The sequence below is a fragment of the Leucoraja erinacea genome, chromosome 44, assembly GCF_028641065.1.
Source record: "Leucoraja erinacea ecotype New England chromosome 44, Leri_hhj_1, whole genome shotgun sequence".
Lineage (NCBI taxonomy): Eukaryota > Metazoa > Chordata > Chondrichthyes > Rajiformes > Rajidae > Leucoraja > Leucoraja erinaceus.
Window position 1 is genome coordinate 1,253,515 of NC_073420.1, and position 25,422 is coordinate 1,278,936.

Here is a 25,422-nt window from a genome sequence, read left to right on the forward strand (position 1 = left end):
GAACTGCAGATGCTGGTTTACGCAAAAGATAGGCGCAAAATGCTGGAATCACTCAGCAGGACAGGCAGCAGCTCTGGAGAGAAGGAATGGGTGACGTTTCGGGTCGAGACACTGATTCAGACCGAGAGAGTCAGGGGAGAGGGAAACTAGAGATATAGAATAAAGAAATGACAGCAAACCAAACTAAACTAACCCAAAAAGTCACCAATTCCTTCTCTCCAGAGATGCTGTCCCGCTGAGTTTGTTTAGTTTACTTTAGAGATGCAGCACGGAAACAGGCCCTTTGGCCCACTGAGTCCATGCTGACCAGCAATCCCCGCACAATAACACTACCCTACACACTGTGGGGACAATTTTACACTTGACCAAGCCAATTAACCTATACGACTTTGGAATGTGGGAAGGAAACCGAAGATCTTGGAAAAAAAAAACCCACGCACATCACGGGGAGAATGTACAAACTCCGCACAGACAGCACCCGTAGCCGGGATGGAACACGGGTCTCTGGCGTAGCAAGCGCTGTAAGGCAGCAACTCTACCGCTGCGCCACCGTGACTACTCTGGCATTTTGTGTGTACCTTCACTGACAGATCAGTGGAACGATATAACATCATATTTCTCCGCCCCCAATGCAATTGCAGTGATGGCCACACTTCCTGCCGCCCCCCCCCCGTCACCACCCTACCCCACTCCCTGTGGGGTTTGGCCAATTTACCACAGGCCCCAATGAGTGACCTCGCAATCTGTTGTTTGCACGCTGGCATTGACAGCTGAACTGTCAGGGGAGCTCAACCGATCCATCTTCGAGATATTTTATTGCTGTCCCAGTGGTACGACATCTTGACAGAAAGACAAAACAAGGCACTAAATGGGTGAGAACACATGACTTCCATGGAGAGCCAAAGTGCCACGGAAGGTCGTACATATATATTATTCAAATCTCATGGGGTAAGGGATTGCATATAACAGAAGATTTCAAATACAACCTATTAAAAAGTAAAAATTATAGTAACTTTACATTATATGTGATTAATTTAAAAAGCCAATGTAATACTCTGATTTTTGGCTTTATCACTATGGCTTAGTTTAGAGATACAGCCAATCCACATCGACTATCTGTTCACACTAGTTCCATGTTACCCCAATCCCTACATACCTACAAAGCGATATGTCTTCGGTGATGCGAGAGGAAACCCACACCATCACAGGGGCAATTAACCTACAAACCGATATGTCTTCAGGATGCGAGAGGAAACCCACGCCGTCACAGGAAGAACGTGTAAACTCCAGACAGACAGCACCCGAGGTCAGGATCAAAGCTGGCTCTGTGAGACAGCACCACTGTCCCATCCCACTATGGTCTCTGTCGATCATGCGTGGATTCATTCCCTTCCAATGTCATTTCATGCTACTTCTTCATACCACAAATTAGATAATGGGTGTTTGAATATCAAGACCTCAGGCTTGGTACAAAAGTAATGGTCTGCGAGACAAAAGTGATGTGTAGGAAAGAACGGCAGATACTGGTTTAAACCGAAGATAGACACAAAAAGCTGGAGTAACTCAGCGGGTCAGACAGCATCTTTGGAGACGAGGAATAGGTGGTATTCTGAAGAAGGGACTCGACAACCGATACCCGACCCGCTGAGTTACTTCAGCTTTTTGTGTTTCTCTTAGGCAAAAGTTACGCCTGCCTGCTTTCCTCTGAGATTTTGAATTCTGGCCTTGCTAGAGCAAGCGTCCCAAGACAGTGGAACAATTTCATCAGCACTTTCTCTGCAAACTCTGGAGGGATAAGCAAACCAATGACTGTGTTTCCTCCCCCAAATCAGTCCTAATTAGTCTCAGTTGGCCGTGGAGGGTTGCCATGTCATTCTCAAGCCCGGTAGCAGATGACTGAATCATATGTTCTATTCTGAGCTTTGCCTTGGGAGCAGGTTACCAAGGGGACAGAATAAAGGATTCAAAGATCTGCGCAAAAACCTGCTTGAAGAAGTGCAGGATCCACACAAGCTCCCGCACATGACTATTCAAACTGGCGACAGAGCATTAGGGGTGGTACTGAGAATATCAAGGATATACAAAGCAGCCCTGCGTAAGTCCAGTGCACCTCCTCACAAATTACCCCCCCCCCCCCCCCTGCCAACTATCTCCTGTCTAAGTTGTGGAAGAGTCTGCACTTCCACATCTTGCAGCTTCACTAGCCACCTCAGAGTCCACAATACTGCAGTGGAAGCTGGTCATCCTTCATCTTGAGAAGGTGCCTGAAGAGAAGAAGGAGACAACTTCAATCAGATACACCACCGTATGTGCAGCTATCATGGGATAATGTACAGTGCACACTGGACTGCCACATCTAGGCTGACACTCCAATCCACTTGACTGAGAGTATGCCATTCTGGTGGGGATAATGCACTTTGAAATCAACAATGAATTGAGGCCCTGCTTAATCTCTGAGGAGAACACAAAATATTCAACGGTCACTAGTAAAGTAAAGTAAAGTAAGTTTATTTATATAGCACATTTTTAGTCAATTTGCATTGACCCCAAAGTGCTTTACATAAATTAAATAATAAGTTCCACTACTTCGAAGAAGAGTAGGAGATTCATTATTGGTGTCCATTGGGCAATAATTAAATTGCTGCCTCACAGCACCAGAGACCCGCATTCTATCCTGACTAAGGGTGCTGTCTGTACGGTGTTTGTACAATCTCCCTGTGGCCACGTGGGTTTTCTCCGAGTACTTTGGTTTCCCCCACACTCCAAAGATGTACAGGTTTGGAGGTTAATTGGCTGTGGTAAGTTGTAAAATTGTCACTATTGTGTCGGATAGCGCTAGTGTACGGGTTGATCGTTGTTCAGCATGGACTTGGTGGGCTGAAGGACCTGTATCTCTAAAGTCTAAATCTGTTGATCAACTTCTCATCCAATACTTCTGTACCAGTGTAATCCAAAACCTTTATTCTGCTTTCCAACACAAAATTCAACCATTATTATGCTTTTCAACCAAGAGAGTTTACATCTCTCTTTACGCAAAATGCCATCATAAAATTGTAGAATATTGCCTAAAATGGGAAGGCCAAACAGCCCTCAAATATGCAATCTACATGTCCTTCAGTATCCAACTCCCTTTCAGAGATTCAAGTGAGTCAGTATCCAGCAACTATTCAGGCACTAATTTCCAAATCTGACTTGGTACAGAAAGATAGACAAAAATGCTGGAGAAACTCAGCGGGTGAGGCAGCATCTATGGAGCGAAGGAAATAGGCGACGTTTCGGGTCGAGACCCTTCCCCAGAATACACATAGAAATGCCTCATGCCTCTTCTGTTCTCTTGCCAAACATCCTTAATCTGAGTCTGGAGTCTGAAGAAGGGTTTCGGCCCGAAACGTTGCCTATTTCCTTCACTCCATAGATGCTGCCTCGCCCGCTGAGTTTCTCCAGCATTTTTGTCTAGCTTTGATTTTCCAGCATCTGCGGTTCCTTCTTAAACACTTAATCTAAACCCAATGGTTATTGATCAGCAATGCATGAAGTGCCACAAATTCAGCAGAGCTGTGTGTGACGATGATATGCCACTCGGCTCTTAAAAAGTTGCAGAATAAATTCATCTCCGCATTCCACTCCCTGTGGCAGAAAATGTTATGAATGCCAAAATTTACCCGAGCATCACCAAGAATACGAGTTCATGCTATCCTCGAGACAACTGAAGCTTTGCACTAACAAAGTAAACAGGATTTTAATGATCAAGTCAGTGAACCAATTGCTGCTGAGACAATAACGCCACAATTTCTTTTACTGGTCTTCGACAAAACTAAGACAAATTAAACATTTAATATTCTAAATGTATAGAAATGAACCATGTTCCTGTGCTAATCCGAATGAAAATAGAGAATCATTCATTTGGTAATGGGGTTAAGATTGCTTTTTAATTCCATGCTACTTAATTCTCCAAAGAGGATTGGCAATTTTCCAAAGTTAGAAGGTATGTTTAGAGTGGCTGAAGTTAATGCGTGAACAGAGAATAATGCCTACTGTGAATCCTCTTGGGTTCACCATCCAATTAGAGGAAGGTCAAAAGCAAGTCCATTCTGGGGCCATTGTTGCAACTAATTAATGATTTGGATTTAGGAATATCTAAATCATTATCAAATTTTAAATGACATCAAAACCAGGTAACAGGATAATGACGTATACAATTTAGTCATAATGCTGAATTTTTCAGCACCAGGCAATTGAAAGTTGAGTATGTTAGTGAATTAGAACAAATAACCATTTCAGATTTGGACTGCGTATTACCTGAATTGATTCAGTTACGACTTTGACAAATTTTTTGTCAGTGCTGCATCGGATGAGGTCACCCTCATGCCACACACCTGCCGGGACAGACACTCTGATGGAACATAGATTGTGTTGTCTAGGGAGGATCCATCATCGAAGACAACTAGGTTTTAATACTAATGTTAGACACAAAAAGCTGAAGTGATTCAATGGGTCAGTCAGCATCTCTGGAGAAAAGGAATGGGTGACGTTTTGGGTCGAGACCCTTCTTCAGACTGAGAGTCAGGGGAGAGGGAGACGAGAGATATAGAAGGTACGAATGTGCTAGTTTCAGATTGCTAAGTTGCATAATTAACTTTGATCTTTCAGAAATCAACCACCACTAACCCCATCACCATCATTGGCCTGTAAATTTCTAACTATACTGATACTCCAAGACTATACAGCCGGGACAGACACTCTGGGTGGGCGGCGCGACTCTGGTCAGCAGCGGCCTCTGCAGTCTGTCCGCGTTTTATTATTTTTCTGTCTGTGTTTTAATGTAGTTTTTGTTATTTTTTGTTGGGGTGTGTATGTGTGGGGGTGGGATGGGAGGGGGGGGAAACTTTTTAAATCTCTCCCTGCACTGGAGACCCGACCTTTTCTCGTCGGGTTTCCGTTGTCGTTGGGGCCGCAACGAGGAGCGGCCTCCAACAGGAAGAAGCCGGGGACTCTGGTGCTACAACTCACCGTCGCCGTCGCGGGGCTGGCCGAGTCCGGAGCGGGTGGAGCGGTGGAGGAGCGCTGCTGCTGCTGCTGCTGCTGCTGCTGGCCCGACCGGAGAGTCGGAGGCTCCAACGGCAGGTCTGTGGACGGCGGCACCGGGAGCCCGCGGCTCCCTGGAGGGAGACCGCTTTTCAGGGCTCTCGCAACGGCGACTTCCCCCGCCCGAGTTGCGGGGTTGAAGAGCTCCTGGAGCGGGGCCTACATCACTGCCCCGCGCGGCTTGAAATGGCCGCGGGACTCTGCGAGCGCACGCCGGGGGCTCTAACACCAAGACCCGGTGTGCGACCTTGCACCACCCGGCGTGGCTTTAATGGCCGCGGGACAATCGCCATCGCCAGCCGGGGGCTTTGACTTTGACTTTGACATGGGGGGGGGGGGGAGAGTGCAGTGGAGAGATAAGTTTATTTGGCCTTCCATCACAGCGATGTGATGGATGTTTATGTAAATTATGTTGTGTCTAGGGTCTATGTGTTTGTAATGTATGGCTGCAGAAACGGCATTTCGTTTGGACCTCAAGGGGTCCAAATGACAATTAAATGTATCTTGTATCTTGTATACTGATGTTCAAGAAGGTCTCGACCTGAAAGGTCACCTATTCCTTCGCTCCATAGATGCTGCCTCACCCGCTGAGTTTCTCCAGAATTTCTGTCTACCTTCGATTTTTCCAGCATCTGAAGTTCTTTCTTAAACATCTCTAAGAGCATAGTATCTTTCGGTATATTGTGTCGTAGTTTTGCATTTTCATGTAGACTGGTAGAAGTGCAATTTGCAAAATATTCAGCCTGTGAAGCAAAGAGTTACATTTCCTATCCTTCTAATCAAACTGAATTTGTCAGAAAACCCATTTGTAAAATCCATCTGCAAACGAAATTGAAGTTGATTTTCAGATATTATATCCCAGGGAATTAGTTCAGATGTGGAAATAGAAAGAAATAATTTACATATATACAGTTACTTTCATGAAGTCCTGAAATTCTAAAAAAGAATTTTGAAGAGTAGTCCCTGATCTATTATTTGGAAAGCATAATAGTTAAACATTTAATTATTAAAATAATTCAATGACATTGCCTGGATCGTGAAGCTGTAACAGGTAGGTATACAAGTTACAATAGAATAACACAAATTTAATAAATATGGATTTTAACGATGAGCTCAGGAGGATGAAACAAAGGTTTTCAAGTGGGAATCTTTATCGATTTGGGTTTGGTTGTTACATTCGGCAAACAATCACCCATTATTTTATTTATGCTATTATTAAGTACTTCAAGAACTGATTTTTGTTAGTCTTTATTAATAATTCCAGTAGATTATTTAGGGAAAATATGTTTTTCCTGGATTTCCTATTGGATTTATTGGTGGTTTAGTTGAATCTAATTTAGAGATACAGTATGAAAGCAGGCCTTGCAGCTGACTGAGTCTATGCCGACCAGCAATCCCCGCAAACTAACACTATCCTACACACTAGATTCAAGATTCATGTGTCCCAGATAGGACAATGAAATTCTTGCTTTGCTTCAGCACAACAGAATATAGTAGGCATGGATACAGAACAGAACAGATCAGTGTCACCATATACTAGAGACAATTGACAATTTTACCAAGCCAATTAACCTACAAACCTGCATGTCATTGGAGTGTGGGAGGAAACCGGAGATCCCGGGGAAAACCCACACAGGTCACGGGGAGAACGTACAAACTCCGTACACCAAGCACTCATAGTCAAAATCAAACCACAGTCTCTGGCACTGTAGAGGCAGCAACTCTACTGCTGTGCCACTATGCCACCCATATAATCATGAGTAAAAGTAATGAATTCTGGATCTGGACCATCCCAAATTAAACGTTGTTTTATTTAATAATGTAGGAATTCATGTTAGATCAAATCCAATAGAGGATCTGTAGCTGTATCAGATTTTTCTCTCCTTACAATTTATACCACTTGTTTAGGAAGGAACTGCAGATGCTGGAAAATCGAAGGTAGACAAAAATGCTGGAGAAACTCAGCGGGTGAGGCAGCATCTATGGACCGAAGGAAAGTGGTCGAAACCCTTCTTCAGACCACTATTTATACCACTTGTTTCTTTTCATCATCCTTCCTGATTCATGTGACTTCTCCTATATAGATGACTCATTAATATTTTGCAGAAATTGTCATCTCTCAAGTCCAAGTATGGGCAACTAGAACGTAAGAGTGTGTTCAATCACAAGAGTGTCCTGTCCGTGACCTACACCTACATACTTGTATCTACTTTAATCATTACTAGCAATTAAAGAAATCTTCAAATGTTGATAAAGTAGCCTGTTGCGAAACATGATTGTTGACAGAATTCAGAATGTAATGAAACAATTTGCACCATTAGCCCGCGATTGCTTTAGCTGCATCTTCACGCACCCACTTGGGATGCAGCTGTAGATGTCAACCTTGAATATCTGCAATTTTTGACATCGCTAATCACAACAGACAACTTCAAGTGGCTCTGAATGTAGAACTAGCTAAAGTTTTAGAAAATTGAATTTTCTTTAGTCGTGGAAGTCACATTTCAAAAGTCAATCCCCAATTTGCTTGAAAATCAAACTCTGTAGGGTTGTGTATGATAGCTACTTACTTACTGCCTGTGATGCCTCCTGGCATGTCGGGCAGCAAGGAACATCCTCCACTCCTGTCTGTGCTGGGCTAGTTTCTAGTCACTACCCCAGGTCAGGTCCATTGTTTTCATTTCCTCCTCTACAGTTCGATGCCAGGTGGTCTTGGGTCTCCCTCTTTTCCTTTTCCCTTCCGGTGTCCAGTGCAGGGCTATTCTTGGGATGCTGTCTGGTTCTCTTCTCAGTATATGGCCAATCCAGTCCCAGCGCCTTCTCATGATGATGGTGATGTTTGGCATTTAGAACTTTCACCTTTTTGCCAGTGGCTTTCTTTCGGCTTTCACCATTGACATTCGTCCTAGCGTCTGTCGATAGCCCTGGAAGTCCATCACGTTGATTCCTTCAGTTGCTGTTTCCGTAACCTATTTGTTTTACGAGACAGGGTTGTTATCCCTGTGCTCAATCCTCCAATCTGGAGGACCAGTGGATCGCTCTTGGTCTCGCCTCTACCCTTCGACCTGTCCAGCATGGGGGACCCTAACAGGAGACAAATCTCCCGCTGACATAGCTCTAGGGGTCACTGAGACACACAAGCTCCCCGACCACAACAAGGTTGCAATCCATGTATGATAGCTGAGACTATAATGAATCTGAGAATGTGGGATTGTCATTTGCTGCAGTTATGCACAATATTCCATCAATTGTTATGCAGAAATTAATTAGGCACATAGAAGTCTGATTTTCCTGCTATGGATTTAGAAATCAGAGCACGAAACTTATTTCCTTAGTTAGAAACATAGAAACATAGAAAGTAGGTGCGAGAGCAGACCACCAGGTCCATCGAGCCCGCACCGCCACTCGCTCATGGCTGAACACTAAACAGACACACTTACCCACAAACAGTAGACACAAGACACAGAACACAAGACACTACCCTCCCCTTTATACCGCTATCACCCCTCTCCACCCCAAGAACCTCGTGATCTCCTGGGGGAGGCAAAAAACCGGATAAAAACCCAGGTCCAATTCGGGAAAAAAATCCGGGAAATTCCTCTCCGACCCCAATCTAGGCGATCGACACTTGTCCAGGAGATCACTCAGGTCTTACTATACTAGTTACTGTGAACATACTCCCCAGAAAATGTACTTTCTTTTTTCGACAAAGGTTTTTACAGCGTTTTCCCTATGACTAACCCTTGAAACTAATAATTTACACAGGAACAGATACAAACATTTAAATTATTTTGAAATTGTAGCTGATGCACTTTACTGATGGCTATTATCTTCCTAATGGCAATAAGTACGTATAAAGCCAAAACACAGCTGGGAACTCCAACATTGCTGAGGGCTTTATTCTTTGGAGCGCAGAAGGTTAAGGGGGGACTTGATAGAGGTTTTTAAAATGATGAGAGGGATAGACAGAGTTGACGTGGAAAAGCTTTTCCCACTGAGAGTAGGGAAGATTCAAACAAGGGGACATGACATGAGAATTAAGGGACTGAACTTTAGGGGTAACATGAGGGGGAACATCTTTACTCAGAGAGTGGTAGCTGTGTGGAATGAGCTTCCAGTGAAGGTGTTGGAGGCAGGTTCGTTTTTATCATTTAAAAATAAATTGGATAGTTATATGGATGGGAAGGGAATGGAGGGTTATGGTCTGAGCGCAGGTATATGGGACTAGGGGAGATTATGTGTTCGGCACGGACTAGAAGGGTCGAGATGGCCTGTTTCCGTGCTGTAATTGTTATATGGTTATATGGTTATATGGGTGAAACGCTGTAAATGTACATGTTACAGAGACGCACAAAGGGCTGGAGTGACCCAGCGGGTCAGGCAGTATCTCTGCAGAAAAAGGATGGGTGACATCCCATCTCTAGAGATGCTGCCTGACCCGCTGAGTTCCTCCAGCACTTTGTGTCAATCTTCGGTACATACCAGCATCTGCAGTTCCTTCCAATCACATGTTTCAGGCAGGGTTTTGGGTCTAAGCCTGTGAATTGCAACACAACCTTTGTACCACTAAATAATCTGCAATGAATTGGCAGCCCATCCTCCAGTAAAATGATCCACAATAGTGGCGCCACTTCACGTGGTTTGCAGATTCCATTTTGGTGCAAAGTTAGTCATTGTTCAGGATTGATTAAGAGACTAGAAGCTGCGGGGAACAAATATCTTAGAGGGTTATATGGCTGGCGGAGATAAAGAGACGAATGGGATACAAAATGCTGGAGTAACTCAGCGAGTCAGGCAGCATAGAAACATAGAAACATAGAAATTAGGTGCAGGAGTAGGCCATTCGGCCCTTCGAGCCTGCACCGCCATTTAATATGATCATGGCTGATCATCCAACTCTGTATCCCGTACCTGCCTTTTCTCCATACCCTCTGATCCCCTTGGCCACAAGGGCCACATCTAACTCCCTCTTAAATATAGCCAATGAACTGGCCTCAACTACCCTCTGTGGCAGAGAGTTCCAGAGATTCACCACTCTCTGTGTGAAAAAAGTTCTCCTCATCTCGGTTTTAAAGGATTTCCCCCTTATCCTTAAGCTGTGACCCCTTGTCCTGGACTTCCCCAACATCGGAAACAATCTTCCTGCATCTAGCCTGTCCAACCCCTTAAGAATTTTGTAAGTTTCTATAAGATCCCCTCTCAATCTCCTAAACTCTAGAGAGTATAAACCAAGTCTATCCAGTCTTTCTTCATAAGGCAGTCCTGACATCCCAGGAATCAGTCTGGTGAACCTTCTCTGCACTCCCTCTATGGCAATAATGTCCTTCCTCAGATTTGGAGACCAAAACTGCACGCAATACTCCAGGTGTGGTCTCACCAAGACCCTATACAACTGCAGTAGAACCTCCCTGCTCCTATACTCAAATCCTCTTGCTATGAAAGCCAACATACCATTCGCTTTCTTTAGCAAATGGAGAGAAGGAATAAGTTACATTTTGGGTCGAGACCCTTCCTCAAACTCATGAGTCTGTTGAAGGGTCTCGACCCAAAACTTCACCTATTCCTTTTCTCCGGAGATGCTGCCTGACCCTGCTGAGTTACTCCAGCATTCTGTGTCTATCTTCGGTGTAAAACGGCGTCTGCAGCTCCTTCTTACACAAGAGATGAATGGGGATGTGGTGACCATGAGAAATGAAAACTTTAGCGAATAAAAGTCGAGAAGCAATGGATGTTTGATAGGTGAATGGGATTTCAAGTAGGCAGCAGATGTATGGATGACATATTTGCAAAGAATAAATAAAGGCCAGTATGCTAGGAGTGAAAGAGGTAAGCCTGGAAAACACCATCAGTTACAGATGAACTGAAGGGGAGTAGGGGCAGGTGATGTTACAGGTTTGAAAATAAAGAAAAATGGCATTGAAAAGTGATATGAAGCTCATTTTGTGAGAGATAATACATTCTGTAGTTCTAGTTCAGACTGTTGCTGGGGAGAGGGATTGAGTCAGTGGCTGGGATTCAGAGTTTAAGAAGGAACTGCAGATGCTGGACAATCGAAGGTACACAAAAAAGCTGGAGAAACTCAGCGGGTGCAGCAGCATCTATGGAGCGAAGGAAATAGGCAACGTTTCGGGCCGAACCCCTTCTTCAGAGATTCAGAGTTTGTGATTGGGACTAAAGGTGCCGACTTCAGCCTTTGCCCTATTTAATTCGAACATTCTTCATCTAGGGAATGAATATCCAAGGAAAAATAGATGTCAAAATCCTTAATTGAAAGATATGCTTGCAAATTGGTTAGTCATCACAAAAGCTTTAATTAAACCGTAATATTCAATGCTCAAAATATGGAATTATTACCGTCCTTATGCTGACGAGGGAAAATCTCCCTCTGGATCAACTTTGCAACCTTTTTCCAATGAATAGCTTTGGGGGGAATGTGCATATTAGCACGGCTTTGACAAGAACACTCATTTTATTCATAAGTATTGCAATAGAAGTGAATCAATTGTCTCAACTTCCATCCTCGTATATATTGTACATAACGTATATTGGCCCTCACAACAGAATTTCAGAAGAATAGAATAGTTTCTTTATTGTCATTGTAACATGAACCATGTACAACAAAATTTAAAAATGTCAGCCAGTCAGTGCACCATTCAAACATTTCTAAAAGCTAACGATACATACAAGATAAAATATTAAAAGATAAACAACTAAAATAAATATCACGAAAATAGCACGCATAAACACCCAACCCTCCATCCTTCTGTCGATTTCACAGTGTACCACAGTCCCTTAGTATGTATCGCCCCTGCGTTCCTTGGCGGCTACATTTAGTGCTTTTATAGCAGTGGGGTAAAAACTGTTTTTTAGTCTGTTCGTCCTTGTCCTTGTAGATCTGTACCGTCTGCCTGATGGCAACAGTTCAAACAGGGAGTGTCCGGGGTGGGAAATGTCCTTTATGATACTCTGGGATATACTGGAAGCAAATGGCTCTCCAGTATTCAAGTCTTCTTTTTTTAAAATATTTTATTTCATTAGAAGCAAGTACAATCATATGGCACCAAAGTGCCTAATATATATTTTCATAATACATTTTATGTACAGCTTCTTTTTTTTTTTTTTGTTATAATAAAGAAAGATAATAAGAAAAATAAATGAGATAGTAAAGGATAGAACAACGTGGGATATATAGTGTGTGAAGAAGAAGAAAAAAGACCAATGAGTGAAGAAAGTTGAAGAAAAGAAAATAGGAAAAAGAGAATAAGACATAAAGAAAAGAAGTAAGGAGATCATTGATTGTTTAGCATCTTGACCATCCCTCGTCCGGTCCTGAAACAGTTAGCTTTTACAATTGTGTTGCACCATATGATTCCAAAAAGACGACAGTATTCAAGTCTTCTGATGGAAGTTTTGCTTAACCATGAAATAAGTCATCATTGAGTATTGGCAAACGATATTAGATCTAAGTATCTATACGGCAATTGACAATCGAATTATACACACCATCAAAGGTGTGTAAATAAAACAATTTATCAATAGGGTTAAAACAAGCACTGGTGGTGTATTGACATTCTGTCACAGGCTCAGGCAGTTAAGTCCACAGTCCTGTCATATTTCTAATCCCTGCTATAGATAACAAGAGATAAAATAATATTATTGCACCAAGTCAAATTCCGTAAATTCATCATGTTTTGTTTCTAAAGATGGGATTCAAGTCCTCTAACCAGGCACTTTATATAACCAGATATCAACAATATCTCATTCCGTTGGATATGGATATGAAAATTGTATGAATATTTGAATTCAATAATAGCGTAGGAGAGCATTGTTATATTTGATTAACTGAGACTACAATTACAAGTTCAAATGAACATCATAACTTGAAATGCTCTGGTCTTCTCATCTGTACAGAATAGCTCTGATATCATTATTACCTATCTAAAAAAAATCTTAATTGTATAATGAATGGCAAGAAGAAATTGCATTGATGGACAGGCAGAATCCATAATGCAGCCAGACTGACCCGCTATTCTATCCTGTTCACTGACAACAGAGCCCCTGGCTTTTTGCTGGTGGAATGCATGTGAGCAATTTGGCTGAGAAGACAGGAAAAAATAGCCAGGCTGAGTTTCTAACTCAGTTAGTTAGTTTAGTTTAGTTTATTGTCACGTGTACCGAGGATCAGTGAAAGGATTTAGTTGCGTGCTAACCAGTCAGCGGAAAGAAAATACATGATAACAGTACAATATTACAGATTACATGATAAAGGGAATAACGTTAATTATGTTTAATGCAAAATAAAGTCCGATCAAAGATAGTGGAGGGTCTCCAATGAGGTAGATAGTAGTTCAGGACTGCTCTCTAGTTGTGATAGGATGGTTCAGTTGCCTGATAACAGCTGCGAAGAAACTGTCCCGGAATTTGGAGGAGTGCGTTTTCACACTTCTATACCTTTAGCCAGATGGGAGAGTGAGCGGGTGAGATTGGTCCTTGATTATGCTGCTGGCCTTGCTGGCCTTGCCGAGGCAGCACGCGGTATAAATTGAGTCAATGGAAGAGAGGTTGGTTTGTGTGATGGTCTGGGCTGTGTCCACAATTCTCCGCACATTCTTGCGGTCTTGGATGGAGTTTCTCTTGTCTCATTGAGGGGAAAAATAATCATGGACAACATAGATATATAGAAAATAGGTGCAGGAGTAGGCCATTCGGCCCTTCGAGCCTGCATCGCCATTCAATATGATCATGGCTAATCATCCAACTCAGTATCCCGTACCTGCCTTCTCTCCATACCCCCTGATCCCTTTAGCCACAAGGGCCACATCTAACTCCCTCTTAAATATAGCAAATGAACTGGCCTCAACTACCTTCTGTGGCAGAGAATTCCACAGATTCACCACTCTCTGTGTAAAAAATGTTTTCCCCATCTCGGTCCTAAAAGATTTCCCCCTTATCCTTCAACTGTGACCCCTAGTTCTGGACTTCCCCAACATCGGGAACAATCTTCCTGCATCTAACCTGTCCAACCCCTTAAGAATTTTGTAAGTTTCTATAAGATCCCCCCTCAATCTTCTAAATTCTAGCGAGTACAAGCCGAGTCTATCCAGTCTTTCTTCATATGAAAGTCCTGCCATCCCTGGAATCAGTCTGGTGAACCTTCTCTGTACTCCCTCTATGGCAAGAATGTCTTTCCTCAGATTAAGAGACCAAAACTGTACGCAATACTCCAGGTGTGGTCTCACAACATTTATGTTCAGTCCACCTTACTGAATCTGAACCAAAGACAGAACTTCAACAAAAAAAAAAAACTTGTAAGTGGGGACTTTAAATTCGAGTTTGTTTTTGCTAAATATTTGTAATAGGCCATGGTATGACCTTCCTAAATATAATTTTAATATTAATTTATATTGAAAGTATTTACAGAAATATTCTTGATGGAATATGATGTCACTTTCATAAGTATATTTTAACACTTCTATACAATGCAATTAACTGATGTTCAGTATTTCTCTGGCAATTTTAAATAACCAGCACCAACATTAATAATCCTATTTAATTTATTTGCACTCCGAGTACTTTATCTATGTGTTTCTGCCCTCACACAACCTAGGAAGAAAGCACTCATGGGTTCTAGAAGTTTCTAAGATAAATCAAACCACAGTCAAACTAATTCGTTGGTCAGCAGGAAAAAGCTAAGCAACATGCCTTGATTTATCACAATAATCAAAACACTAAATGAATTTATGAGCTAACCGTGCCTTTCATGTGTTATGAGGAGAATTTATCGAATGACAACACATTTCTTCTCCTCTACTCTTACTTCTGCCTGTACAATAAAAATCTCTAACATCAATAAAGCTATAACATTTTTTAATGTTTCTGAAATTCTTCGACAGGCAGGACCCCAAGGACTGACTTTCCGGACACAAATCAATATTTTTACCCTTTTTTTATATTCCATCATCTTCCACACTAGTTCCATGACCCCCGTTAGAGCCACATCGGTTATTGAAGTAGGAATCTCTATTCCTGCATGCACTTCCAGGGACTTTCAGTCATTACCATGTTTCCATTTGGCAGCTTCCAGGGAATGAAATGTTCCAAATCAATAGACAATAGACAATAGGTGCAGGAGTAGAGGCCATTCGGCCCTTCGAGCCAGCACCACCATTTAATGTGATCATGGCTGATCATCCCCAATCAGTACCCCGTTCCTGCCTTCTCCCCATATCCCCTGACATTTTTAAGAGCCCTATCTAGCTCTCTCTTGAAAGCATCCAGAGAACCTGCCTCCACCACCCTCTTGAGGCAGGGAATCCCACAGACTCACCACTCTCCTCGTCTCCGTTCTAAATGGCTTACTCCTTATTCTTCAACCTTCATAAGGAGTAAAGGGCATGGAATAGGAGACAAGAGGCAATATTTCACTCAGAGTTTTATTTTATTTTGATGGGTGTCCACAACAAGTTAAAGCTGGATTGGCATGCAGGTCAATTGTATGTATGAACTTTTAACCTGAGTTTTTGCCATGTTCTATTTTTGTGGAAAATATAATGAGCATCAGATTGTTTTCATTCTATTTCATTCATCCAAATATTGGTTCCAACTGGTACCAGCAGCAGGGCAAAGCTGGTTGCAGTTATACTAAAGATTACAATACGGACGGCACAGTGGCCCGGCGGTAGAGATGTTGCCAGACACCCCAGTTCGATCCTGATGACGGCTGCTCCCTGTACAGATTTTCAATGGTCTCTCTGTGACTGAGTGGGTTTTCTTTGAGTTTCTCGCGCATTCCAAAGACGTACATGTTGTAGATTTGTAGGAAAGAATTGCAGATCAAATCAAAGGTAGACACAGTCTGAAGAAGAACCCGAAACGTCGCCCATTCCTTCTCTCCAGAGATGCTGCCTGTCCTGCTGAGTAACTCCAGCATTTTGTGTCTATCTTCAGGTTTTCATTAGCTTTGGTTTAAAAAAAATTGTAAATGGTCCCTAATGTGTAGGAGAGGATTGGTGTATGGGGATTATGGCAAGGCAAGGCAAGGCAAGGCAACTTTATTTATATAGCACATTTCATACACGAGGCAGACTCAAAGTGCTTCACATAAAAACATGTCATACAATAAAATGAAATAATAAAATGAAATAAAATAGAACTAAAAGAAAAGAAAAGCAAAATTAAAAATGCATTATAAAAAGTGCAAAAGTTAAAAGTGCAATGTAGTTAAGATTTAGCTGAAAGCTAAAGTAAACATAAAAGTTTTCAGTCTTGTTTTAAAAGTGGTCAAAGTTGAGGCAAGTCTTAAATCTTCAGGAAGTTTATTCCAGCTATTTGTTGCATAGTAACTAAATCCTGCTTTCCCATGTTTTGTATTTACTCTGGGAATCACTAACAGATTGGTTTCAGAAGATCTTAGCGGTCTAGAAGGCTTATATAGTGGAAGCATGTCAGTGATATACTTTGGTCTAAACCATGTAGTGATTTATAGGTGAGCAGCAGGATTTTAAAATCAATGGCCAGTTTCCACGCTGTATCTCTATCTCAAAACTAAATGTTTTGCTTGATTGAAAGATACAGCATGGAAACAGACCCTTCGGCCCACCGAGCCCACACCGACCATCGATCACCTGTCCACAAAGGTTTCATATTATCATACTCTCTGCTCCCTACAAACTAGGGGCAACTAATAAAAGCCAATTAACCTACAAACCCGCACATCTTTGGGATGCACGGGGAAACCAGAGCACCCGGAGGAGTCCCAGGTCATCAGGGAGAACGTGAAAACTCCACAGAGGCAGCACGCGAGGTTAGGATCAAACCCAGATTTTTGGGGCTGAGAGGTTCTAACAGCTCCACTGTGCAGCCCATAAATAGATTAGCTCATTAAAAGAATAGGATTACCTCGAAGAGCAAGGACAACAAGGACATGAACATTAAATAGAAGCTACAAAGAATAAGAAATACAAAACATATCTTTTTCTTATTGGTCATCAATTGGTGTTGACTGTGGAGAAAACGGCAAAGAGAATAATAACTAGGAAGAAAGGCCAAGTGCATAACACTGCAGACATGGATGGTTTATTTACTAAAGCCCACAGGAGTTTTATGTTTTCTGCTGTCATGCCAATCAAATGTGACTATGTGCAAACATCTTTCCAATATCATCCTGGAACAAAAGGAATAAGAACAAATCCACTCCCTAAAGAAGAATCACCTTCCTACGCTGTTAGATTTTCTATATTCCGTTAACATAAAAATCCATGCACCTCTGCCTAGCAACTATTACAGAATTTCCCACCTCAAAACAGTTGCTGAGTTTAGTTTAGCTTAGTTTAGAAATACAGCACGGCAACAGACCCTTCAGCCGACCGAATCTGCACCGATCAGCGATCGCCGCACATTAACACTGCCCCACACACACACCGAGGACAATTTTACATTTATACCAAGCCAATTAACCTACAAACCTTGTTTAAGAGGGAACTGCAGATGCTGGAGAATCGAAGGTTACACAAAAAAGCTGGAGAAACTCAGCGGGTGCAGCAGCATCTATGGAGCGAAGGAAATAGGCAACGTTTCGGCCTGAAACGTTGCCTATTTCCTTCGCTCCATAGATGCTGCTGCACCCGCTGAGTTTCTCCAGCTTTTTTGTGTAACCTACAAACCTTTATGCCTTTGGAATGTGGGAAGATCTCGGAGAAAACCCACGGAGGGTCTCGGGGAGAAGGTACAAACTCCGTGCAGGCTGCACCCGTGGTCGGAATCGAACCCTAATATCTGGCGCTGTGAGGCAGTAGCTCTACCCGCTGCACCACCGTGCCGCCCACAATAGAGTTAGTTAACAAAAATTAATATGTGAAAGATCACTCTGCCCATCTATGTATTCAAGCCTACAAGCAAAAGGATTTGAGTATAGGAGGTTCTACTGCAGTTGTACAGGGTCTTGGTGAGACCACACCTGGAGTATTGCGTACAGTTTTGGTCTCCTAATCTGAGGAAGGACATTCTTGCCATAGAGGGAGTACAGGAAGGTTCACCAGACTGATTCCTGGGATGGCAGGACTTTCATATGAAGAAAGACTGGATAGACTCGGCTTTTACTCGCTAGAATTTAGAAGATTGAGGGGGGATCTTATAGAAACTTACAAAATTCTTAAGGGGGTTGGACAGGCTAGATGCAGGAAGATTGTTCCCGATGTTGGGGAAGTCCAGAACAAGGGGTCACAGTTTAAGGATAAAGGGGAAAACATTTGGGACTGAGATGAGAAACACATTTTTTACACAGTGAAATCTCTGGAATTCTCTGCCACAGAATGTAGTTGAGGCCAGTTCATTGGCTATATTTAAGAAGGAGTTAGATGTGGCCCTTGTGGCTAAAGGGATCAGAGGGTATGGAGAGAAGGCAGGTACAGGATACTGAGTTGGATGATCAGCCATGATCATATTGAATGGTGGTGCAGGCTCGAAGGGCCGAATGGTCTACTCCTGCACCTATTGTCTATGTTTCTATCTATGTTTCTGTATTCTGTTGTGCTGAAGCAAAGCAAGAATTTCATTGTCCTATCTGGGACACACGACAATAAACTCTCTTGACTTGACTTGACTCTATCTCTGTCTGTGTTTATCAGGCTTCTATCTTTAGCATTCAGCAAGTTCTACATCCTCACCAATCTCAGAGTGAAGATATTGACTCTGTTTAATGTTCAATCTGTTTAATTTATTGGTGAACTTTCATTGATAGCTAGTTTATGGACTCTCCCAAATAAAAAAACATGTCTAGACTATCAAAGCCTTTCACAATCTTAAAACCCTCCATCAGTCACATAGCCCAATGCTCTCGGGAGAAATTTTAATAACTCCGTGTACTTCTCCAATATTGAGGAATACGCTTTTTTTATTTTGATCTAATAATTCAACAGTAACAACAGTTGAGAATTTTATATCTGTTTTCAACACAATATAAATCAGTGTTACAGTCACACATCAGGGAAATGAAATGGTGCAGATTTAATACTGAATATTGGATGTATTTTGAAACATGACATTTTGTTAAAAGCTAGAAATTATTTGCTAGGAAAAAAAATGTGTTTTTAAATACAGTCCAGAGATTTAAAGAACTAGGCTTCGCTATCACACAGAAAGTCCCCCAAGTTCAGATATTGGATAATGATATTTTGATACGGTTGCAGTCACCCCAATTTGTGCCAAGACCATGTGAGAAAACCGTGGACGGCACAGTGGCGCAGCGGTAGAGTTGCTGACTTACAGATTCAGATTCAGATTCAGATTCAATTTTAATTGTCATTGTCAGTGTACAGTACAGAGACAACGAAATGCATTTAGCATCTCCCTTGAAGCATCTCCCTCATAGCAAACGATTTGAATAAAAAATAATAAGTGTCCGGGGGGGGGGGGTGGTGATTGGCAGTCACCGAGGTACGTTGTTGAGTAGAGTGACAGCCGCCGGAAAGAAGCTGTTCCTCGACCTGCTGGTTCGGCAACGGAGAGACCTGTAGCGCCACCCGGATGGTAGGAGGGTAAACAGTCCATGGTTGGGGTGAGAGCAGTCCTTGGCGATGCTGAGCGCCCTCCGCAGACAGCGCTTGCTTTGGACAGACTCAATGGAGGGGAGCGTGGGACCGGTGATGCGTTGGGCAATTTTCACCACCCTCTGCAATGCCTTCCGGTCGGAGACAGAGCAGTTGCCGTACCATACTGTGATGCAGTTGGTAAGGATGCTCTCGATGGTGCAGCGGTAGAAGTTCACCAGGATCTGAGGAGACAGATGGACCTTCTTCAGTCTCCTCAGGAAGGAAGAAGCTGGGACACACACTGGGAAGCTCAGGAGGGATGCTGCCTTACAGCGCTTGCTGAAAGTCAGATCGATCACAGCTACAGGTGCGGCCTGTGTGGAGTTTGTACGTTCTCCCCGTGGCCGTGTGGGTTTTCTCCAGAGGTCGTCAGTTTCCTCCCACACTCCAAATGATGTACAGGTTTGTAGGTTGATTGGTTTGGTATAAGAGTAAATTGTCGCTAGTGTGCATAGTGTTAATGTGCGGGGATCGCTGTTCTACGCGGACTCGGTGGGCCGAAGCGCCTGTTTCTTTAAACTAAACTGAATATAATTATATAATACTGTTCAAATAAAAGCATCAGACAAAACCCTTACCTCCACCTCCTCCCATTAGCGAAGAATTAGCTGCAAAGAAGAAAAGGAAAATTAATATAACACTCAACATAACACCTTTATTTTTGCTTGCCACATCTTATCATCACTTCTTGAATCATAAATTCAAACTATGCACACCATGTTAGATCTAATTACTAACTCCAATCACCAAATCACTTCCCAATATATGCAGTTGCAAGCCTTCCAGCCACGTCCCATTCCACCATACAAAATCCCACATGAAGAAACAACACAGAAAATTGTATTATTGTATATAAGAAATGATCAGCTGTCCAGACAGCATCCGTGAAGAAGTAAAATTAATATCTCTGCTGGATAATTGTTCACTAGATACACATGAAGAAACACATCTACCCACAAAGTTTCATGTTTTTTTTTGTCTTCATACTGCAGATTGTTACTGGGCCTCTAGCACTGGGAGGGATGCTGCCTCACAGCACTAGAGGCCCAGGTTCAATCCTGGCCACGGTTGCTGTCTTTGTGGTGTTTGCACGGTCTCCATGTGACTGCGAGGGTTTCCACTGGGCATCCAAGTTTTTTTCCAGATCCCAGAAATGTGTTGGTTTGTAGATTAATTGGCCCTGGTAAATTGACGCTAGTGTACAGGGAGTTGGTGTAAAAATGGGATAGCATAGAACTAGCATGGTCAGCATGGACTTGGTGGGCTGAAGGGCCTGTTTCCATGCAGTATTGTTTAATTCAATTCAATTCAAATCAATTTGATTCAATCATATTCAAGGAAGATGAGCAAAATTGAATATTGTTGAGTAAATTCTCCCTTTTTATTCAAATTTAGCTTATTTTTGTGTCTCGTTTATCATTCCACATATCCAAATTATGACTTCCCATTTTTATTCTAACTTTCTAATGTATTGTATACTTCTATTGACCAAAACATGATGGGCAAGATTCTGCAAAGTTATTACTCCACATAAAATCCAACAACTTTGAAAGTTTTTAACTGTACAGAAACTTTGTACGAAAAGCTTTTCACTGTACATCGGTCCACGTGACAATGAACTAAACTCAAACTTATGCATATGTATATGCAAACACAGGAATCTAATTGCTGCCAATGATTCACTATTAGACAATGGGTTGTACTCCGATGTTGAATTCCTTATGAAGTTCAGCATGGAGTGAGAAGGGGGATGCTTGGGCTTGACATATACTCCATTCTGAATGTTTTAACTGTCTAATAAACATTCAAAGCTTTATATTAATATCTAAGACTTTGAGCTCTATAAGGTCCGGTATCTTGTCAGCAGCGGCCTCTGCAGCCCATCCGCGTTTTTATTATTTTTTTGTCTATGTTTCTATGTAGTTTTTGTTATTTTTTGTTGGGGTGTGTGTGTGTGTGTGGGGGGGAGGGGGTAACTTTTAAATCTCTTCCTGCACGGGAGACCCGACCTTTTCTTGTCGGGTCTCCGTTGTCGTTGGGGCTGTAACGAGGAGCGGCCTCCAACAGGAGAAGACCGGGGACTCTGGTGCCGACGACTCACCTCACCGTCGCGGAGCTGGCGGAGTCCAGAGCGGGAGGAGCGGTGGTGGAGCGCTGCTGCTGCTGCGGCCCGACCTCCGGAGATTCGGAGGCTGCAACTGCGGGCCTGGCGGACGGCGGCACCGGGAGCCCGTGTGTCACTGGAGGGAGACCGCTTTTCAGGGCTCTCGCAACGGCGACTTCTGCCGCCCGAGTTGCGGGGTTGAAGAGCTCCTGGAGCGGGGCCTTACAGCACCGCCCCGCGCGGCTTGGAATGGCCGCGGGACTCCGCGAGCGCACGCCGGGGGCTCTAACACCAAGACGCGGTGTGCGACCTCGCATCACCCTGCGTGGCTTTAATGGCCGCGGGACAATCGCCATCGCCAGCCGGGGGCTTTGACTTTGACTCTGACATCGGTGGGGGGGGGAGAGTGCAGTGGAGAGATACGTTTTTTTGGCCTTCCATCACAACGATGTGATGGATGTTTATGTAAATTATGTTGTGTCTTGGGTCTATTTGTTTGTAATGTATGGCTGCAGAAACGGCATTTCATTTGGACCTCAAGGGGTCCAAATGACAAATAAATTGAATCTTGAATCTTGAATCTTGAATCTTGAGCAGTGGGCAGGGGCTATAGACCTGCGCGGGTAAACGCTCCCACCCCCATGAGTCTCGGGAAGATGGGGCTCCTGAGCCTGGGAAGGCAGTCCATCTAGGAGAGGGAAAACCCGGATTTAAAACCACCACTGCCTTGTGGCCATATCCAGTCATGGAAAAGGCTTCTGGAGTAAACCTCAAGGAAATCCGGAGTCGGAGCCCCTAAGGCAGTTTGTCGTTGTCTACAATCCCGCTCTGGCAGCTCCTGCGACGGCGCTGGTGACAAACTGTAACGGTTCCTGTGGATCGATCAACGACGTGGAGAGGGGGGACGTGCTGCATGGTCAACAGCCTGTCCTCCATATGACATCGATCGCCCAGGCTTGCATCCGACCACACATCACCTGCAAACTAGGATGCATCACCCATGGTCAGTCATGACTGAGGGGGGCCTACTACTAAGACTTTGACAGTTCTAACCAAGTTTGGAGCTGCAGCGGAAGAAAATTGTGTGATTTCGTGAACAGGATCATCCCACGAGATTTTCCTAATGATGTATCATCTATCAGCATAGAGATGTCACTGGCATTGTGCTGAACATCAGTAAAATTAGAAGTCTCGGTGATTCAATTCTATGCCAACACCCCAGTGAAATATCCTTGACTTTTACGAATATCTTGCAAATTCGTTTTTTTTCCGGAGCTGAATAACCCATTCTTTCAAATGACATGGCATTTCCATGGGGAAACGGGCCAGATTAAAAGCTCCTCTCCGGGAAACAGTCCAGTTAATTTTGTGTTTAAGAAAGAACTGCAGATGCTGGAAAAATCGAAGGTGGACAAAAATGCTGGAGAAACTCAGCGGGTGAAAACCCGCTGAGTTTCTCCAGCATTTTTGTCTACAGTTAATTTTGTGTAGGTTTAACCCTGTGACTCATTGTCCTATCCTCTTGAGTTTAGCAAAGTTTCAGAATTATCCTGAGTATTTTCTTAGCTATCATTTCCCCGAGATCACCGGAGTGGTTATTTTATTTGCCAATAAACTCAGTTTCCACCGATACTTGGAATTACTGAGTCCTCCATAAATGGGCTCTATTCTTGCGGTATTTTCCTGCCCTTCTCCTGGTGCTTCAGTGCCATACTTTAAGTTTTCGTTATATCTCTGGAGAAGAACATCATATCCAAAATCTGAAAGCAATTACCTTTCATGAAAAAGAGACCAGGCCTCATTTGTGCAGATAGGTCGGCACAGGGGAAATGTCAAACAGGCTTTTTGTTAGCGACACCGACAAATATAAGCGTGCAAAGCTATGTTTAAAAGTGATGCGCCAATATAGATTTCATGCTTAATTACAGATAAGTGGCTGTCAATCTTAATGAACGACACCTGGCAGTTTTTCCTGCTTGATCAGTAAACCCCGGCATTTGATCTGACAGGGATCCCATGTTGTCTCTGCTTCAAAGGCTGATAAATAGAGCGGTGTTTTGGGAATCCACTGCGAGGAAATTAAATTTGTAAGCAAAGAAAAAGATAGAAAGTTTAAATTGACACTGGCCTTTCAGCTCTGCATCTGATCCTTTTGATAGACCTGGAAAAGGGATCTTTAATTATCTATAACCTCAATAACTACCGCTGCCACTTCCTCTCTCACAATACTTCTTTTAGCTGTTGTTTTTTTTTTTAAGAGGGCTGGAGCTACACCAGTAATTAATATTGCCACGTTTAATTGGATTGGTACTTTGTGGCCCTGAACTAATTATCACAGCAATACATTCCCTGCAGAAATACACGCATGTTGCTGGTTTAATTCTCGGCTTCATGGTGGGTTGGACTGCAGTGCGGGCTTCTGACACCCACAAACCGGTGGATTCTCTCTTAGAAATTAGTCATTGGGCAGTCTGCGCTCCAGTCACACTTGTCCAGAACCAGGGGCCACACACAGTTTAAGAATAAGGGGTAAGCCATTTAGACCAGAGATGAGGAAACACTTTTTCACACAGAGAATTGTGAGTCTGTGAAGTTCTCTGCCTCAGAGGGCGGTGGAGACCAGTTCTCTGGATGCTTTCAAGATGGAGCTAGATAGGGCTCTTAAAGATAGCGGAGTCAGGGGATATGGGGAGTAGGCAGGGATGGGGTACTGATTGGGGATGATCACATTGACTGGCAGTGCTGGCTCGAAGGGCCGAATGGCCTACTCCTGCACCTATTGTCTGTTGTCTATTGTGTAGGCTTTGGGATAAGGCCATTTTTTTTCAGTGCTTCTATCCTGCTCATTCATCTAATTGGTCGATTTCTAGCAGACTGATTTAATTCTCTTTTAAACGCAGTCTATATTTCACCCAGTGATGTACGCTACAGTGCCTCAACTTTTTAATAGGCAACAGTGTTAAACACCATAACGTCTCCTTTGTTCACACAGTCACTAATATCACGATCAAGGAGATTGCCATGTACCTTTCCTGCTTTTTTAAAATTCCATTTCCATTTCCCAGATGTAATTAGCAATACTTCTTCCCCTACGTCTATGTTATGAAGATATAATTAATACTTTTGACAAAATCCATGGAAACTCAAAGCAGAGAACGGGCGATCTGGCTCACTGGGATGGAGAGTTGAAATTAATCTGTGAATAATAATCATAAGGGCAATCTTGCCTTTGCAATAGTGAAACGTCAGACAGATTGTAGTCAATGACTTCCTGTATTACCTCAAAAGACAATCGTTTTACATAAGTTAGAAATTAATATGCTCAATCCAACGCAACTGTTACAACTTAGGCGCACCTCTGATATGCACATAGGTCTGAAGAAGGGTCTCGACCCAAAGCGTCACCTATTCCTTCGCTCCATAGATGCTGCCTCACCCGCTGAGTTTCTCCAGGTAGACAAAAATGCTGGAGAAACTCAGCGGGTGCAGCAGCATCTGTGGAGCGAAGGAAATAGGCAACGTTTCGGGACGAAACCCTGAAGGAAATAGACAACGTTTCGGGCCGAAACCCGGAAGGGTTTCGTCCCGAAACGTTGCCTATTTCCTTCACTCCAGAGATGCTGCTGCACCCGCTGGGTTTCTCCAGCA

General features: G+C 43.1%; 1 protein-coding gene across 2 annotated transcripts in view; it reads right to left on the bottom strand.

Annotated features, from left to right (window-relative positions):
- The window catches only part of LOC129714967 (ADP-ribose glycohydrolase MACROD1-like), a 614,100-nt gene that overhangs the window by 371,696 nt on the left and 216,982 nt on the right, over positions 1-25,422 (bottom strand). For both annotated transcript variants that reach the window (XM_055664759.1, XM_055664758.1), the window contains exon 4: positions 20,249-20,278. In XM_055664759.1, the coding sequence (XP_055520734.1) occupies positions 20,249-20,278 (30 nt within the window). The remainder of the gene's footprint in view (positions 1-20,248; positions 20,279-25,422) is intronic.